Source organism: Protopterus annectens, chromosome 6.part0, assembly GCF_019279795.1.
Source record: "Protopterus annectens isolate FY-2018-M chromosome 6.part0, PAN1.0, whole genome shotgun sequence".
Classification (NCBI taxonomy): domain Eukaryota; kingdom Metazoa; phylum Chordata; order Ceratodontiformes; family Protopteridae; genus Protopterus; species Protopterus annectens.
The window spans coordinates 815960924-815980001 of NC_056737.1; the positions used below are offsets into that span (position 1 = coordinate 815960924).

Below are 19078 nucleotides of genomic sequence, written 5' to 3' on the forward strand. Positions count from 1 at the left end.
CCTGCATTCGTGTGGGTTTTCCCCGGGTGCTCCGGTTTTCTCCCACGTTACAATGACTTGCATCTAGAGCATTTCTCCCTGGGCCTCTGCTGAAAATTGGCTTCATTCCAAGTCAGACTTTCCCGACAACCAAATGTTAAATAAATAAATACTTAAATGCATCATCACTACCATTCTCACATAATGACCTTGCATTGAAAACTAAAAAAAAATAAAAAGTGTGATCTTCAGCACAAGAAAAAATACACTCTCCATAGTCCCATAAAAGGGCAATGGCATCAAAGATCCCTTGTAAACCACACCATAATTAAAATATCTTGGCATCTAGCTGGACCAATCACTGAGCTTTCATTTTCACATCACCAGCACTAAATCTAAAATAAATACCCCACTTTTCTGGACTTAAAAAATATTGCACTTCCTGTCACCTGATGGTAGACTACAAAATGGAAAAGGTGCTCTCCTACCACAACTACAGTCCAGCCTCCCCAGTACTGCCAAAGCCATAAAGAAAAAAACACCCAGCTCTATATTCATCACATTAGCCCCTCCCACTGCTCATTTCTGACTATAGCAAAAAGGCATTCAATATGTGAAATATACATATTCTTCCCACCCTGCTTAATCCACAAACTCTTACACCAAGACACTTTCATCTTTTTCTCCAGCCAACTCTTTCAAAGAACCAGATTCTACAACCTTAGATTACAATCCTCTCTCTAAATCTCCACCTACACAGAAAACTCCACTTCATCAAGCACAACTTCTAGCCCTCAGACATGGGAATCACTCCCTGCAAACATAAAAGATATCATATCCCCAGTTTTAAAAATCAGCTCAGACATTTTCACAGACAAGAGTTGCTTGCAAATGCTCTTCTCCACAAGTTATTACTTAACCCCATAACTCCACTGCAATCACTCTATTCTAACCTCCCTACATTTACCTAATAACTTATCACCAAGTCATTTATGCTACACTAATCTCATCTCTCTACTACAGACTCTTCTCCACTCTATCACTCCACCTCAATGTCCACCACTTTCCCACCCTCACAGCAGACACCCCCTCCACTGTACTCCTGTAGCTGTTCTAATAGTCTTTCACCTTATCATCCTATCTGTCGCCTTAGCCCAAACTAACCTCTAATAACTCTGTAAACAAAACTGTATACACCCTGATGTTGCATAGATTCCTACTTTGTTATTTGTGCGTCCACTATGTTGTAATAATATTTTTTGCAAGCTGGATATTGTATTAGATATACTCTCACTGGACATAGTTCTACATTTTTTGTTATAATGCTTTTGGATACTTAAAATTGTGTTTGTACTCTTCATCCGTACTGTAAACTGCTTCAATATCAATCTATTATTACCTGGTACTTGCTTTTCCCTGGCTTAGCCTGAAAATGGTTCAGCTGGATCAGTGCTCTACCCTAGTCAACAAATGGCAAATAAATAAATTAAATAGATAAAATTCAGGTCTTTATCAAAGAATAAATATCTGTCAGTGGAAAAAGAAACACTCAAAACAGACCTCTCTACGTTATAGTATACGTTAGAAATAGCAATATGAAAAGTTGGCAAAAGAATACAGAACACTAACAAGGCTATGAAAATATGTTTAACTTTATGAACCTTTTTTGTTGTGTCTTTCAGCTTTTCCCGGTTAGGGGTTGCCACAGCAGAACTCCAGTCCGCTAATGATTGGCAGCAGATTTTTACGTGCCGAGTTGCCAGCTCTGATGCACAACCTTCAACGAAGGTACACCCATTCACGCATGTCTCCACGCAGAAGACGCTCTAGCTGAGAATTGAACCGGGCAGCGTCTTACTGTGAGGCGACAATGCTACCGCAGCACCACCACCGCAGTTTTGTTTAACTTTATGAACCTAAATGTGCTTTTTGTAGTGTAAAGGCAGTATAGCAATCTTCCATATTAAGACTCCAATTGCATAAATTACATTTCTTTAAAGCACCATGATTTTCAGCTAGGTCACTTTTCACATCAAGATTTTTTTGTTTTTTGCTGCACAAAACAAGCCTCAAGCATAAGACTAACTCCTTTCACTAGTAATGTTTATGTTCATAAGACTTCACACACTAAGCAATGGAACGTATACCATTAATAAAGGCTGGTCATACATAAGAAATTACCTCTACTGCTCAACAAGTCTTTTCTTGTCTTCACATCACAAGTCTTTGACCGTTTCCTTCCTCTCCCTCTCCCTTTTTTCACTCCTTCACGATCAGATCCTGACTCAGAAGAATCCATTTTGACCTGACGATGCCGCCTTGATTTTGAAGCCTAGTTTAATAACATGAGAAACAATATATACCAGCACTTGGTCAAACATAATACTAATGGTTGAAGAGAAAGAAAACATTTTATCAGTATGACTGAAAGATGAGTTTGATCAAATGAGAGCTCCTAAGCCACTGTACTCTGGCTTATAAAGAGTGAGATGCAGAGCATTAAGCTATGAGCTAGCTAGCATAATCTGAACCACAATGTCAATAAGAATTAATCACAAACAGGCTGCAGATAAAACCATTACGAAACATGAACACCAACAGATAACTACATTTTTCCAAGTCCTGTTACACTGACAACTTATTCTGTCAAATTTTGAAAACTTCACCCAACGCTGTGCAACCTCAGAGGAAGTTGTATTTTTATGTTTAAAAATTTTGATGTCATAGTCTGTTGATCTAGTGGAACTTGAAATGAGGTACTCTATCCATAGAGTGTAAAACAGACAGGTAGGTTACCAACCAGTACTAAACATTACACTATAGTCAAGGCTTTGACTTGCTCAGCTTCCAATTCTGTGATTTATGTCACAGGGCAATTACTCAACCAAAAGATGACTCTGCGTGACCACAGGGCATCTTGCCTACAGGGCTTACCCAGTTAACTTATGAATAAAATACTAGCCTCAAATTAATTCTACTATAAATGAGTATCGTTCATTTAATTTTAAGCCAATCCAATTTCCATAAAGGTGAGAATTAAACCCTGTACTTTGTGAGACTGTGCGGTAAACACTTTAATCTCTATGCTAACCCCAACCCTCCCATACAGTAGTGGAGCCACATGTCAATGAGATGCAGGGCCTCTAAATAGTTATTAATTGGACTGGAGAGTCATTTATACAAACATTTGTTTGAGCAAATGCCCTTTTTGCTGAGTGTCTACTCAGCTGAAAGAGGCAAGTGGGTTTGTATTCTGGATGGGAGCATGTGTGGGAGGGTTTGAAGGTTAAGAAAAGAAACAGACTTAGTTTACATGGTAGTGTTTACAGGTTAGGTAAGGGAACATGTTTTAATTTATATGACTGTGTGTGCACTTGTGTGAGTTATCTTTCTTCTGTAGAGTTAGTGTTACAGAAAGGGTTACGCAAAACAGTGTAGCTCCCCTGCCCAAGTTAGTAATCCTTGGTATCCTTAACTGAACAGCCTACCTTAGAAAAAAGATTTCCATAACTCTATCACTGTTCACACAAATTAAGTATGTATGCTGTGGTAGGTTTACGGTTTAGAAAATGCAAAAGAAAATGGTTTTCTTTTTCCAGTTTTTTGTACGTTTGGCATTTTGTGTCTGTTTGGTAATATGAATGTTCAAAATGTTGCTCATCTATGTTTTCACCTTTTGAACATTCATGATATAACCATATGTGTGTGTTTGGAGGTGTTTAGGTGAAATGGCAGTGGAGTTTTTAACCAGACCTTTTAATGAAATCTTGGAAAGTGAGAGGATGCCTGAGGAATGAAGAAAAAGCGTTTTGCTACCGATTTTTAAGAATAAGGGTGATGTGCAGAGCTATAGTAACTACAGAGGGATTAAATTGATCAGTCACATCTTGAAGTTATGGGAGAGAGTAGTGAAAGCTAGGTTAAGAAGGGACGTGATGATTAGTGATCAGCAGTATGGTTTCATGCTGGGAAAGAGCACTACAGATGCGATGTTTACTCTGAGAGTGTTGATGGAGAAGTACAGAGAAGGTCAGAAGGGGTTGCATTGTGTTTTTGTAGACTTAAAGAAAGCATATGACAGGGTGCCTGGAGAGGAGTTGTGGTATTGTATGAGGAAGTCGGGAGTGTCAGAGAAGTATGCAAGAGTGGTACAAGATATGTACGAGGGTAGTGCGACAGCGGTGAGGTCTGCGGTGGGAGTGACGGATGCATTTAAGGTAAAGGTGGGATTACATCAAGGATCAGCTCTGAGCCCTTTCTTATTTGCAAAGGTGATGGACCGGTTGACAGAATAGATCAGACAGGAGTCCCCGTGGACTATGATGTTTGCAGATGACATTGTGATCTGTAGTGAGAGTAGGGAACAGGTGGAGGAGACGATGGAGATGTGCTCTAGAGAGAAGAGGAATGAAGGTCAGCAGGACTAAAGCAGAATATATGTGTGTGAATGAGAGGGAGAATAGAGGAATGGTGAGGATGCAAGGAGTAGAGGTGGCGAAGGTGGATGAGTTTAAATACTTGGGATCAATAGTTCAGAGTAATGGTGAGTGTGGAAGTGAGGTGAAGAAGAGAGTACAGGCAGGCTGGAGTGGGTGGAGAAGAGTGTCAGGAGTGATTTGTGACAGACGAGTACCAGTAAGAGTGAAAGGAAAGGTCTACAAGAGGGTAGTGAGACCGGCTATGTTATATGGGTTGGAGACAGTGGCATTAACAAAAAAACAGGAGTTTGAGCTGGATGTGGCAGAGTTAAAGATGTTAAGATTTGCACTGGGTGTGACGAGGGCGGAAAATATCAGGAATAAGTATATTAGAGGGTCAGCCCACGTTAGAAGATTTGGAGACAAAGCCAGAGAGGCAAGATTACGTTGGTTTGGACATGTGCTGAGGAGGGATGCTGAGTATATTGGGAAAAAGATGCCAAGGATGAAGCTGCCAGGTAACAGGAAAAGAGGAAAGCCTAAGATAAGGTTTATGGATGTGGTGAGAGAGGACATGCAGGTGGTTGGTGTGACAGAGCAAGATGCAGAGGACAGGAAGAAATGGAAACAGATGATCCGCTGTGGCGTCCCCTAACGGGAACAGCCGAATGATGATGATATACACACACACACACACACACACACACACACACACACACACACACACACACACACACACACACAGTTTACAATTAGAAACTCGAGTGCTGGTTAGACGAATTTTGGAATGCCAACTAACAGTTAGGCGATTCTGTTTCATCTAACCTGCATAAGTGTGAGAAAATCCTTTAGTGAATGCAAAGTGCATTCGCACAGCTGTCATCGGTGATGTGAATGCTGTAAGGTCTGTTCGCAGTACAGTGGGGATTGGGAAATTACCCTTTTCCCCACTGTAGTGCAACCTCGGAGTTGGAATATATAAGTGACAGGGAGTGTGGGGGGCACAGGGGGGCACAGCCCCCCTGCAACACATATGAGTGTTAGTAGTACAGGTGTAGGCTGTACTGATTGATGTCGTAGCTTTCGTACTGCAACTAAGTTGAATTTGACTTTTGCAGTACTTTCAGCATTACAAATGGTTTACTGTCATGAACTTTAAGATCACATCTTCGACGTTATGATAGTAAACACCCACACACATACATACACTTGTACGTACATATGCATACACACACAGGTGTGTGTGTGTGTGTGTGTGTGTGTGTGTGTGTGCGCGTGTGTGTGTGTGTGTGTGTGTGTGTGTGTGTGTGTGTATATATATATATATATATATATATATATATATATATATTTTTTTATGTGGGTGTACGATATTTCATTGACATGGCTTTTCATCAATGGGTGAAAAGCCAAAATATCTGATTGAAAATGAAATGATTGAACATACCAGCTCTTCTACCATGAGGTCATGGTACAGTGGGGATCAGAGAACATGCCCCATCTCCACTGCAGTGTGATCTCTTGAGTTGGGATATACAAGTAGCAGAGGTTGTGGGGGAAGCAGGGGGCTTCCCCACTGTAAAAACACTGTATTTTATTACTTTTACATATCCTTTGTGGAGGGATGCTTTTTTCCAACCACTTGAGTTCATTCATATTTTTAGAGATATACAGGGGGGCTTGACGAGCAGTAAATTAATATAAGCCACATTCAGCCATGATTATTTTGCTAAATATAAGCTGCACTGCCCATGTAATGTTACAGTTAGATGCCACTGCTCCCACAGAAGACCTCAATATGCCTCACTCATATTATTTAAATTAGCATGCATTAACTTGGAATAAAATAAACATATACCACCTATATCTTACTAGGCATATAGTCCGTCTAATAGCACTGCATATAGTTCAGATTTGGACAAAGGCGTTTTTACTCAATATCTGGCTGGAGAAAAAACTTGAACATGTAATGGACTGCTGTCATAATTTGGGTGACTACTTTAAAAACTTCAAAATAATGCAAGTCTTTGAAATACCTGGCTAGAGAAATGAATGTATGAGGATCATTACTTCCTTAATTAGTACAATGAAAGTTAAATGGCATGCTGGAAAAGGAAACAGAAAGAACCCATGAGCATCATAGTTCTCCTTCACAGCGGGCAAAAACACATGCTTAATTTGTACAGATATACTTATGAAGGTCAGAAGTCTGGCAGCTAAGTATTTTATTGTATCAAAGCAGTTGATCTGTGTGACAATCTATGTACAGCATTTTAATACATGTGTTTTTAATATAGAATAAAATTATACTGCTATTTGTAGAATGCCTATCATGTAAGCACCTTTATTACTAGAAACATTCCTGGAAATGCCTATATAAAGCACATTTCAATAATTAAAGACAAAAGTCTTAGCCAACATGTGCGCGTCACAGTTCATGTAGGAACTGGGAAAATGTTGATACCACCATCATCTTATGATACTCTTAATAGTTCAGGTTGGTTTGCAAGATTTATTTGCATTGATTTATCTGTTTGTATTTTTCTTAACTATCAAAGTCCTGTTGGTATAGCCTGTTTACACAGAATGCTCAGAGAGAAAAATCTTTGTAGTTTAGAAAGAAGTTATCTGAACATATTGCACAAATTTAAATGTCACAGAATACAATGTATACCAAAATATGCACCAGGGACATTACAATACATATATCACAGGAGTTAGTCATTTTCATACATATAGGTTTTGATATACTGAAGTATATAATTCCAGTCTAAAAAGCATTAATTATCATGATGCTGTTTAAGAAATATAACCGTGTACAAGTCATGATCAATGGATGTCACATGAAACATACAATGTGTCCTGCTGACAAAATGGCACAAAAAATAGTATATATACACTTGACGTCTTTGCTCAGTTTGATATCCGTGTAAAAAGAAATGAAAGTTATTTACTTACCCTAACAACAGACCTATGTTGTCAGTTTCAACTCTTTCAGTTATAACATTAAGACTAACAGGAACACAGATTCAGAGAATGTTCCTAGGCCACCTTGGCCCCTCTCTTTTATCCACAATCCTCTGCACCTAAGGACCTCTCTCCAGATCTTTAAGAGCCTATGTAAGGTGAAATGTACAAGGGAAGAACAATTTTGCAACCTACAGGCAAGATTCCAAGGATGATAATATCTGCCTGACCCTAACGCTGGGAAAAGGAGTGGGTAACGGTGATGGAGCTGAAACTACCAACAAAGACAAACTACTACAGTAACTAAATAACTTTAATATCTGCTGTTAGTCCCAGACATCATAGAAATGAAACTCCTGAGTCCCAAGCTAACACTCTCAGATAAGTTCTCATGGTAGAATACCCTGCATGATGATGGCTCCAACAGTAGACCTAAATCTAGACATCACATCTGGCTTACAATATCTTCCAAAGGTGTTCAGGAATGCTCATGTAGCAGATGCACTTAAATCTCCCCTGAAAGTGTTAATAAAGAAGGCTTGCTAGGTGGCCATATGTCTAGTGGTATGAGTATTAGAGGAACTGGGAGGACAGGTTTTTCACATCTTTTGTTAACAGAACTTTAAAAGATCTGAAAAAAAAGAGCTTGGGTTCTTTGGCATTTCAGTAGCCAGTTTTGTGGAGGAAAAGGAAAAATGTTGGAAGCCCTTCCTTACAGTCTTTGTTCTATTCAAATAAAATCAGTGCTGCCTTGTGAACATCCAGGTGGCACAACAAATATTACTCATGAATGGCATGATTAGGGAAGAATTCTAGGTTACTTGACTGATTTTTTTAAATTTTTTTTTTTTGGAAGAAGGAACAAGTTGCCCTATATCTTTATGCAAAATCAAATATGGAGGATGAACACACAAGGCCTGAAACTCTGAAATCCTTCTGCCAGAGGTGACTACAACAAAAGTGAGAATTCAAGTGAAAAAATTAAGGAAGTTGTCTTGGGGGGGCGGTGGGTTGACCACTTCAAAGTCAAAGTATAAGTCTTCAGGAGAGTAGGAGATATGAAGGTGGAGACATAACAGGGATGTATTTTTTTAGGATGGCTTTACAGATCTTTAATGAGGCTAAACAGGTAAAATTTGCATCTAGATGAAAATCTGATACAGCTGTCAATCAAGAATCTGAGACAAATACACAAAGATATGAGAAAATATAGCCATGAAATACAGTGCAATTGATCTAATTACTCCGACATGTCTTCTTGTACCTGGTCCCTGGGCAGAAATCAGAACCAGGAAAATCATGTTTAGGTATGAAGTGTACCTGCTCAGCAGTTTAACTGGAGAAACCATGTGGTCAATTTCAGGGAGTGAATGGCTGGTTAAGCTTTGCCACAGGGGTGAGACAGGGGAGTCTGTCAGCTTCAGGAGGAAAAGCCTGTTCATGAGATGAAACCAAAGCTGAGGGAACTGGAGTTAACAAAGCTGTAAGAATGATATTGGCTTTGGAAATCTTGGCCTTGTCTAGGAGTTTTGATATAAGGGAAAATATGTGTAAATAAGTCCAGAGAGTGACTTCTGGATGACCGCATCCCCAGGCCATTCTCTCAAGGGAGAGATAAGGAAAACATGCTGCTGGATTTAAAGTTGGATGGGGAGCTAACAGCTCAAGCTTCGCTTGAAAAAGAATAGCATCTGTGCTGTTGCCAAGCTGAGAGACCACTCATTAGGCGTCAAGAGATGGCAACTAAGCCTGTCCATGAGACTGGTGGCTTAATCAGGAATCTCAGCAACCATAAGAATGTAAATGGAGGCAAAAGCTTATTTCCTTACTACCACGGCCTTTCAACAAAGAGGACAGGAATGAGTTCCCTAATGCTTATGTATCAAATTCATGCCATGTTGTTGGAGTGGATGGCAATAGGACAGGAGAAGAGAAGATGAGCCCTCACTTCCAGAATGCTGATGCACTTGTATCAGAATTGCCTCTTGGGTTAACCATGTGTCTTGAAGTATCTGCTCCAAATAATGTCCCTCTCACCCAACAGCAGGGCATCTATGGTCACCATCTCCCTGAAGGGTTAAAGCCTTGAAGTGTCTTCCCAGAGATAAGGTTGCTTCAAGAGACCACAAAATGTAATGTTCCATACACATTTTTGGATATCTAGAGCAGATCATCTAGATGGTCTACAAGCTGATCCCACTTTACTCCAAGATTCTACTACAGGACTCTTCTGAACTACATGGCATGGAGTACCATGAATACCGTAGATGTCACGAGTCCTAGTTACATGAACAATTACTGTGTATTATTTGCAGAACTGTAGCTTTGGTAAAATCTTGTTCACAAACAGGAAAGCTGAGCAGGACAGTGTGTTCTGAGTGCAGCCTATGAAGATAATCAATTGAGATGGTGCCAAATGAGACTTGGTGAAATTCACTGTTATTCACAAAGACTGCAAAAGCTTGAGAAGTGAGCCCTGGAACATAACTGGACTTTATATTGTGGGGGATGCAAGAAACCAGTTGTCCAAACAACAGATGACCCTCAAATCACTAGTCAGAAAGGTGCCACGGCTATGGACATCCACTTGGTGAGCACCTAGGTCTGTGATGAGACCGAATTACAGGGTTCTGAACTGAGCATATGAGTATTAGCAAGTCTCCAGTCATAAGACAAACATGCTATTTAACTCAGATTATCCTGTATTCAGTATCTTAACATTTCTGTTATCTTGTATATTTCTCCTTCCATTATCAAGAAACCCCATGTTTTGGGCACCAGCAACAAACCTGCAATCTTTGTGTTACACAAACAATAATATGCAATGAAGAGAAAAAAAATCCCCTCCGGTCACAACCTGACTGCAATAATGTGCTTACAATGAACGACAACTGGCTTTTACATAACAAGAAGATATCATCACTTACTTTTTACCAAGTCTGTCTGCTTGAATAGGATTATAAGCTTTAAGCGAAGCAGATATGTTTTGAGGTTCAAGCTATGATTCAGACTGTATTCTTTTACGATGGTGTGGCTCATTCGTCTCTAATACATATAACAAGAAGGCTTGGGGTTTCGTCCAGATGCTTTAATACATACAAACACATCAGGATTGTAGCAGCATCATTAAATACAAATGAACTAGTTAACAAACAGACCTTACATACATACATACTTGCATCTTAACAGCTAACTACAAAATGGCAGTCAGGCTTGCATGTGCTCAATATTTACACACTTGTGCAAGCCCTGGGATAGCTTCTTAAAGGTATATACACATATACTGAGCTACATCCTTGCCCTTTATGCAAAACAATGGCAGAGACAGGCATGTATTACTATACATATTGGAAACAAAACACAATGTTCATGTTCAAGTTGCTTCATATCTGCTGCAAGGTTTAGAGATTCGGCCACATCTCGTAACATAACATAACAGTTGGGACCAAATCTAGCAACAGGGACAGTCTGTGGTGCACAACTCGTATCAGGAACTTCTGGATTCATCATAGGAACAGGAATGTCCTCTGGAACTTCCTCTGGAATTGGAACACCGGACAACTCACTCTGAGATAAAAAGAGTCTTTCTCACTGGCTATGTGCTGTGGTATAGGCTCAGACACCAGTCTCAAATGCTTCTGATTCTGCCTACAGATTGCTCCTTCTGATTCCACAATGTACGATCTCGGCTCTGGACCAATATTCTTCAGGACACCAATCTGATCATAACCTTTGGACATCTGCATCCTTACCACTACTCCCTCTCATAATGGACTGTTCAGTTTACTGGTCTTATCATAGTAGGACTCCTGCGATAGGCGCTTCTTCAACAGATTGGATTTCACTGATCTGTTGTTCTTGGCACATGGAACCAGCAATTTACTACTGATTGGTAATGTGGTTCTGGTTTGCCTCGACAGAAGTCTCTGAGCAGGTGAACCGAGATGTTTATCATGAGGAATATTTGAGATTCAAGAGATTCAGGAAAACATCAGTATTATCTTGTTTTGACTTCTCAAGTAACTGTTTTGCACTTTGAACTGGAAAGTGCAGTTCTGCCAAACCATTTGACTGTGGGTACTCTGGACTACTTGTGACATGAGTAAAGTCCCATTCTTCAGCAAATCTTTTGAACTCTTGGCTTGTAAACTGTGTGCCACTGTCAGAAATAACTATGTGCGGACTACTATGAATAGCAAAATGACACTTCATCTTAGTAATAACAGTACTAGATGCTAGGTTAGGAAGTAAGTCAATCTCTAACCAACTGGAGTAAGAGTCTACTAACACCAAATAATATTGACCATTCCACTCGAAGATATCAGTGGCTACTGTCGACCAAGGTAGTTATGGAATCTGGTTAAGCTGAAGTGGTTCCTTCTGTTGATGTGGCTTTGTACTATTACACACCGAACAAGATAAAAATGCTCTCTCAATGTCTTGTGACACAGAAGGCCAAAATACTAGTCCTCTCATCCTTCTATTGGTAGATTTGATTCCTGGGTGACCACAATGCAAGACAGTGATGTTCTCTGGTTGCAAGGACTTTGGAATAATTACTTTCGAACCTTTCATAATGATACCTTTGTCAGACACAATCTCATCTCTGTAGGGAAAATATGGTTGCACTTCTTGAGGTAAACTAGATTGCTTTGACGGCCATCCTTGATTGATAAAGTGGTTGAGCCTTTGTAAAACTGGATCTGTGGTTGTGTGATCTCTCAACTCATTAAAACATGTTGAAGAAAAATTTCTCACTTCCCTGACTTCAAAATCAAGGTTCTGATGGGTGGAGCCTAGATGGTTAACTAAGAGCAGTGAATTTTGAGAGCTCCATACAGTAGTATAATAATATAGGAAAATTTTACTATTTTCAAGTTTAAAATGTCAGAAATCTATAGATAAACTACTAAACTACATAAATATCAATTTTGGTGGGGATATGCAAAATTTTCCTGTCAAGTAACTTGGAGATGTATTGAGTCACTGAATATGAACAACTCAAGGAATTCTCATCCAGATGCTGCTTTGAAAAAAGAACTGCAATTGATGATATCTATCATACAGGAACTATCTTTGAAGATGGATGGTTTTAAAAATGACTTAGAAAACCTCAAATTAAATTCTCAAAAACAGACAGACAGTCTTAAGGAACTATTACAGCAACACCATACAAAAATAACAAATATAGAGACTTCTCTAAATTACATTGAAGGGAGACTCAAAGAGGGAGAATTCCAAAAAATATTTCTGCTTAAACAGAATACACGGCTGCTTAACAAAATAGATGACTTAGAAAACAGGGAAAGGAGAAACAACACAAGGATATTGGTCTGCCTGAAAACACTGAAGAAGACATTATTTCATTCTTAACCTGGATTCCTGAATTTTTAGACTTGAAAGAAGAACTTTCATTTGGGATTGAAAGGGCGCATAGAGCACTGAGGAAACCTACTTCTAATTCAACAAATATTCCACCTAGATCCATAGTTATAAAATTTCTTTCATTTCTGGACAAGGAACTAATTAAAATCTGCTTGGAGAAAATCACCCTTAAAATGCAGTCAAAGTCTGATAAGGTTTGACAATGATTATTCTTCCAGAATACTACAACAAAGGAAATAGTCTGGACAATAATAAAACTGTTTAAACAAATCCTTTCCAGCCAAGATAAAAATACTTTTTGCCAATGAGATGAGAACCTTTAATGACTCAGAAGAAGCTACTATATTCATCAAAAACAACAACATAGCATCTATCCCAGAAGAAATGGAATGGATGGCTCCTACTCTTAAAATAATAAAAGAAACAAATCCTTGGACTGATGAGTACAAGATAGCTGTCCCAAAAAATAACTCTTACAACTACATCTCTCAAAGTATCAACTGATATGGTACATCACTTGTCATCTGTTTTTATTTTAAAAAAGGAGAGATTCTTAAACAACTGAGAAACAGTAATGATTTATTCAGAATGTTCAAAGAGTCCAATAATTATTCACAAACAAAGGTAGGTCAAGATGGGTTACTATTTACATTATATATAAGCCAAACAAAGCAACATATAATACAAACACAGAAGTTTCTATTTCCCTACTTGAACTCAATGAATATTTACCTTGTTAATTTTTCACTGATTTTACTTATAATAATTAAGTAATTAACTAATTCAATAAGGTGCCATTCATCAGAGTTCAGACTCAAATGTGACAAATTAACATCATATATAATTGCAGTGACAGTAGTGTTTTTTGGAAAAAAATGCTGTCATGGAGACTATTGCCTTCTTCAGTTAAAGTATGATTTAGAAATGTCATGTACATCCTGATTAAATAATAGTAGCAAGCTCTTAGTACAAATGTCATAATTATTCTAAGTACAGTTAATATCAATTATGGTAGGTATCACAGCTACGAGTGCTGTTTGATCAATCCTGATATGGTGCGCGTGGATGCAGTCATGTCTGGCAGCTAGTACAAGTGTCATTGTTATTCTGTCTAAACATAATAGTTGTCAATTATGGCAGTTATCGTGGCTTCGAGTGCTGTTTGAGTCTGACATGTTGTATGTGGATGCAGCTGTATCTGGCAGCTGTTGTGCGTTGCCGTTTTCATCTCCGGGAAGCTGTGGGTTGCGGCTTGTGATCAAGGTTTACTGGTGCGTGCGTATTAGGAAGAGACATTTGGTGTTTTAGACTGGATCCAGGGGAGGCGGCCACGGTGGTGCAGTGGTTAGCATTGCCGCCTCACAGCAAGAGGTTCTCTGGTTCGATTCTCGGCTGGGGTGCCTTCTGTGTGGAGTCTGCATGTCCTCCCTGTGGTCGTGTGGGTTTCCTCCGGGTGCTCCGGTTTCCTCCCACATCACAAAGACATGCAGTAGGTGGATTGGACACTCTAAATTGGCCCTAGGTGTGAGTGTGCATGTCTATGTGCCTTCTGTGAAAGGTTGGGCGCCAGGCTGGCAACTCGACACTATAAAAATTCCACTGCCAATCATGAGCGGACAGATGATCCGCTGTGGTGACCCCTAACGGGGGAAAGCCGAAAGAAGAAGAAGAAGAAGACTGGATCCAGGGGAAGGGGGTGGATAGAACTTTGATTTGGGATATTTTGGCAGAGAATGGTTGGTTTGTATGTCTGCTGAGTGAGAGGTGGAAGGGCTGGAGGAGTGTGTTGTCTCTTGTTGTGGCAGCTTGTTGGGAGTTTTTTTTTTTTTTAATCTGTTTGCTCTCTGTTCTTTTCCTGCCTGCTGCCTCACTGAACGGTTGGGAATTTAGGCTTGAAGTTGCAATGAAGTGAAGCTTTGATTCAGGTGCATTGTGAGCCTCTGGTATGCAGTACACAGATGCTCCCACGTTGCTATGGTAATGGAGACAGAGTGACAATAATGTTTAACGGCTCTGAGGAGCCTCCGAGATGATTCTCGGCAATGACGTTTTTGGTAAAAATATATATAATAAATGGGCAGTTTTAAATCACATGTACACATACTGATGGTCTCCCAACACTTCGTTTAGCTCATTAAGTTGATTCTTGATTAAAAAAAAGAAAAAAGAAAAAGCACACACAATAGTTATGTAATGTATGATTTGGGTAAATCTACACATAAAATATATAATAGTCATATAAGATGAAGCAGTCTGCTGAATTTAGATATTAAAGACAGGATTTAATAACCTGGGCTTGTGTATAATAATACTACTGTCTTAACTTGTCATAAATGACATACACTACACTGAACATCAAGGGGAAGTATGATGATTTTCTTATATAAGTACACATGCATAACAAGTCATGTAACTGCTTTAACTTGAATTGTAGTTTTTGTAACCCATCTTGACCATATATAATACTTAAGTGGTTACCAAGGTAACTAATGTTTTATACATGACATCAAACTGACAAAGTTGTTCAAGAGAAACAATAGAAGCCTGAACTTAAAATGTCACAGAATATAACAGTCATATTCTAAACAAATAGTATTAAATTGACAAATGACAGTTTAATAACATTGGCTTGAGTATAATAACACTACTGTTTTAACTTGTCATAAATGACATACACTATATTGAACATCAAGGGGAAGCATGAGGATTTTCTCATATAGGTAAATGTGCATAACAAGTCATATAATTGGTTTAACTTGAATTGTGGTTTGGTAACACATCTTGATCATACATAATACTTAAGCTGTTACCAAGGTAACCAATACTGTATACATGACATCAAACTGACAAAGTTGTTCAAGGGAAACAATAGAAGTCTGAACTAGGAATGTCACAGAATGTAACGATCACATTCTGAACAAATAGTATTAAACTGATAATAATCACTCAGTTTAACCTTTGTTGATTATACAAAATAGAATGTTGCCATGTAAATTTAAAAACTTTCAGTATATGCCATAAAATGTCAATTTATGAATATGGAAGGGGAACTTGTAATCATTATCACAATAAGTGAATTTGTTGTTTTTAACCTATAATTTCACTAATTTTATAATACGAAATGACAGATATGAAAATGCTTATGTGTAGGAAATGGGGGAAGAGGGATGCACTGATAATTAAAATGCACTAACTTTCATCAATGTTTACATGAAACAAACTTGATGCTTTAAGCAAGTTAGCAATAAACAAAGTGATTACTTAAATGCTGGTAAACAATGAAATATAACTTCTGCTATATCCAGTAAAATGCACTGTATTATAAACATTAGGTATAAATATTATCATCTATTTATATTAAGTAATACGTTTTGAAAGACTTCATCAATAAGGTTGAATATGTTAAATAACTGTGTGCTATAAACTTTTACTGAGGTTTTATATACGATACATCCTTCTTTACTATGACTGAAATGCTTGCCATCTATCTTTCATGTAAATCTTAATTGCTTACACAATAAGTAGACATTTATATTGTATTAGAATTCTGTTTAATCGACAACAGTACTATATCTGTTCAAAATAATATAAATATTGCTTATTCCTATTACAAATATTCTCCATATGATAATTCAATTGATGGAGCTCAGATGTTCTGGATTGTCAAGGTATGAGTGATAATCTGATGTACTTCGGTTTATCCATCAGATTAAGACTGATTTTCATTCCATGGCTAGTGCGGATCTTAGTTTTAACATTTATTAATTTAAATTTACTTCACAAAAACATTTTTAGTATGCCTGACCAAAACATTACTTTATGGGTAAACACTCAAAGTATAACACTAATAATTTCCTTTAAAAACTCAAACATATACTTTAGAGTGATCACAGGAAAAAGATTAATAGTCACAATAAAACAAAAAATACATAGTCTAAATAACCTAAGATGGATTTAACTATTATCTTTAAATACCAGTGGCTTAAACAATCCTAGCAAGAGATCAACTTTAATGAAATATTTAAAACTGAACATAGCACAAATTATCTTCCTTCAAGAAACTCATTTCAAAACAAATGACAATTACAAATGGAATCTTAAGGAATATATGATATTGGCACAATTCACTTTAAGACAAAGACAAAAGGGGTAACAATTTTATGGAAAACAAATGCGATTAACCCAGTATGAAGATAAAGAAGGCCTTATGGCATTAGTAATAGTCAAGTATAATAACAGAATATGGACCCTAGCCAATCTATACTAGTTCCCAGGCATTGGATCAGGAACTGTTAAAAAAAACACTTGGATTTCTTTTCCAATAATTATAAAGGCAACTTAATATTAGGAGGAGATTTTAACTGTATATTTGATATTTCTGAAACTACAAGTAAAAGACCGCTGCATACACCTGCTGCATCAAAAGCTTTAAACAAGTGGGTAGAATTATTTCATCTTGTAGATGCTTTCAAATTTAAAGAAAATAAATCTTTGTTTTCCCATCAAGATCACAGATTTGGTACCAAACCAGAAGAGATAAAACATTTGCTGCTCATGACTTACATTCTAAAATCTTTCTCAATCACTCCATGCCCCTTTTCAGACCACAATTCATTGATACTAAAACTTCAAAATGGGTACAAAACATTAATCTTTAACTCCAGAATTCCAGCATATATAATTAGAAGTTATGTACCTACCATAACGTTCCATGTTAGTTGTCTTCTCTCGCCTTCTTTCTTGCTGGATGGGTTCGGAGCCGATCCTCGGCTCCGACTCGGCACTTGCTAAGCTCGAGAGTCACTTTTATCAGCTCGAAGCAGCCCCATATCCCATGATGCAAGGCGGTAATTACCCAGATCTCGTTTGGTATCTAGAGAAAAAACTGCCTATAAAAACTTTCCACTAAGGAAAGAGAAACACTAACCTAAAAAGGCTGTAATGGAAACCAGGTAATCAAGGACAAGAACTATCTGGTGTCCAAGGAAGAAGAATCTTCCAGAGAAAAGGGGAGATCAAGGTCTGTCCAGGCTAGGGGGACAGGAGGGAGGGATGCAAGAAAGAAGAAGACAACTAACATGGAACGTTATGGTAGGTACATAACTTCTAAATGTTAAGTTGTCAATCTCGCCTTCATTCTTGCTGGATGGGACCGCGTCCCTAACACCTCTATCCCGGGTGGCTCAATGGAACAGACTCTTGAGAACAGTGGAACCAAAGCTTGCCCTATCCCTGGAGGCCAAATCCAATTTGTAATGAGAACCAAAGTATGAGGAGTGGCCCAAGTGGCTGCTGCACAAATAGTATCTAAGGGCAGCCTAGCCTGAAAAGCTGTAGAAGTGGCTAGGCCTCTTGTGGAATGTGCTTTAGGTTTTGAGCTGAGTTGTTTGCCCCTGAGTTGATAAATGTCAGAAATGGTGGAAGATAGCCATCTGAATAAGGTCACTTCAGAAACAGGGAGACCTTTTTTATTTTCAGCATAAGAAAGGAAGAGTTGATCAGATTTCCTAAATTGCTTCGTTCTGTCCAAGTAATATCTAAGTTGGCGGTGAACATCAAGGTAATGCAATTTTTGTTCCACCCTGTTAGAATAATTTGGAAAAAATACAGGAAGATCAATGGATTGGTTTAAATTTGTCTTAGAAGCAACCTTGGGCAAAAAGGATGGATTGGTTCTCAAGGATACCCTGTCCTTGTGGAAGACCAAATAAGGGGGACGAACAGATAGGGCATGAAGTTCCGACACTCTTCTAGCTGAGGTTATGGCGACAAGAAAGAGTGCCTTCCAAGAAAGAAACTTTAATGAACATGAAGCAGCCGGTTCGAAAGGGGGAAGTATCAAGGATGCCAGCACTAAATTTAGGTCCCACTGTGGTGGAGGATCCCAAACAGGGGGCTTTAGAAGGAACACCCCTTTAAGAAAGGCTTTACAAAACTTGTGGGACATAATGTTGTGGTCTGCAAACCCAACATGAAAGTTGGAGATTGCTACAAACTGAACTTTGACTGTGGAAGAGGAAGAACCTGAGTGAAAAATTTCCGCTAGAAAATCCAAGACTGACTGAACCGGGGCAGTAAAGGGATCTATGTTCTTAACTTTCGCCCAGAGGGAGAAGCGTTTCCACTTACTAGAGTAAATCCTCCTGGTAGAGGACTTAAGAGAAGCTACTATAATGTCTCTAACTGGGTTAGAGATCATAGGAAGCCTGGCTAAGGAAGGAAGTGGAGCAACCAAGCTGTGAGGTTGACGGAAGGAACGGAGCGGTGCAGTTGACCCGACTGGTGGGTCAGAAGATCTGGCACTGGGTCCAGATGCCAAGGCTGCACCA

The 19078-nt window shown here is 38.6% G+C and overlaps 1 protein-coding gene across 1 annotated transcript in view; it reads right to left on the reverse strand.

Moving 5' to 3' along the window:
- Positions 1-19078, reverse strand: part of SNAPC1 (small nuclear RNA activating complex polypeptide 1) — a 588252-nt gene that overhangs the window by 171629 nt on the left and 397545 nt on the right. Inside the window, exon 8 of the mRNA XM_044074493.1 lies at positions 2161-2311. Within this exon, the coding sequence (XP_043930428.1) occupies positions 2161-2311 (151 nt within the window). The remainder of the gene's footprint in view (positions 1-2160; positions 2312-19078) is intronic.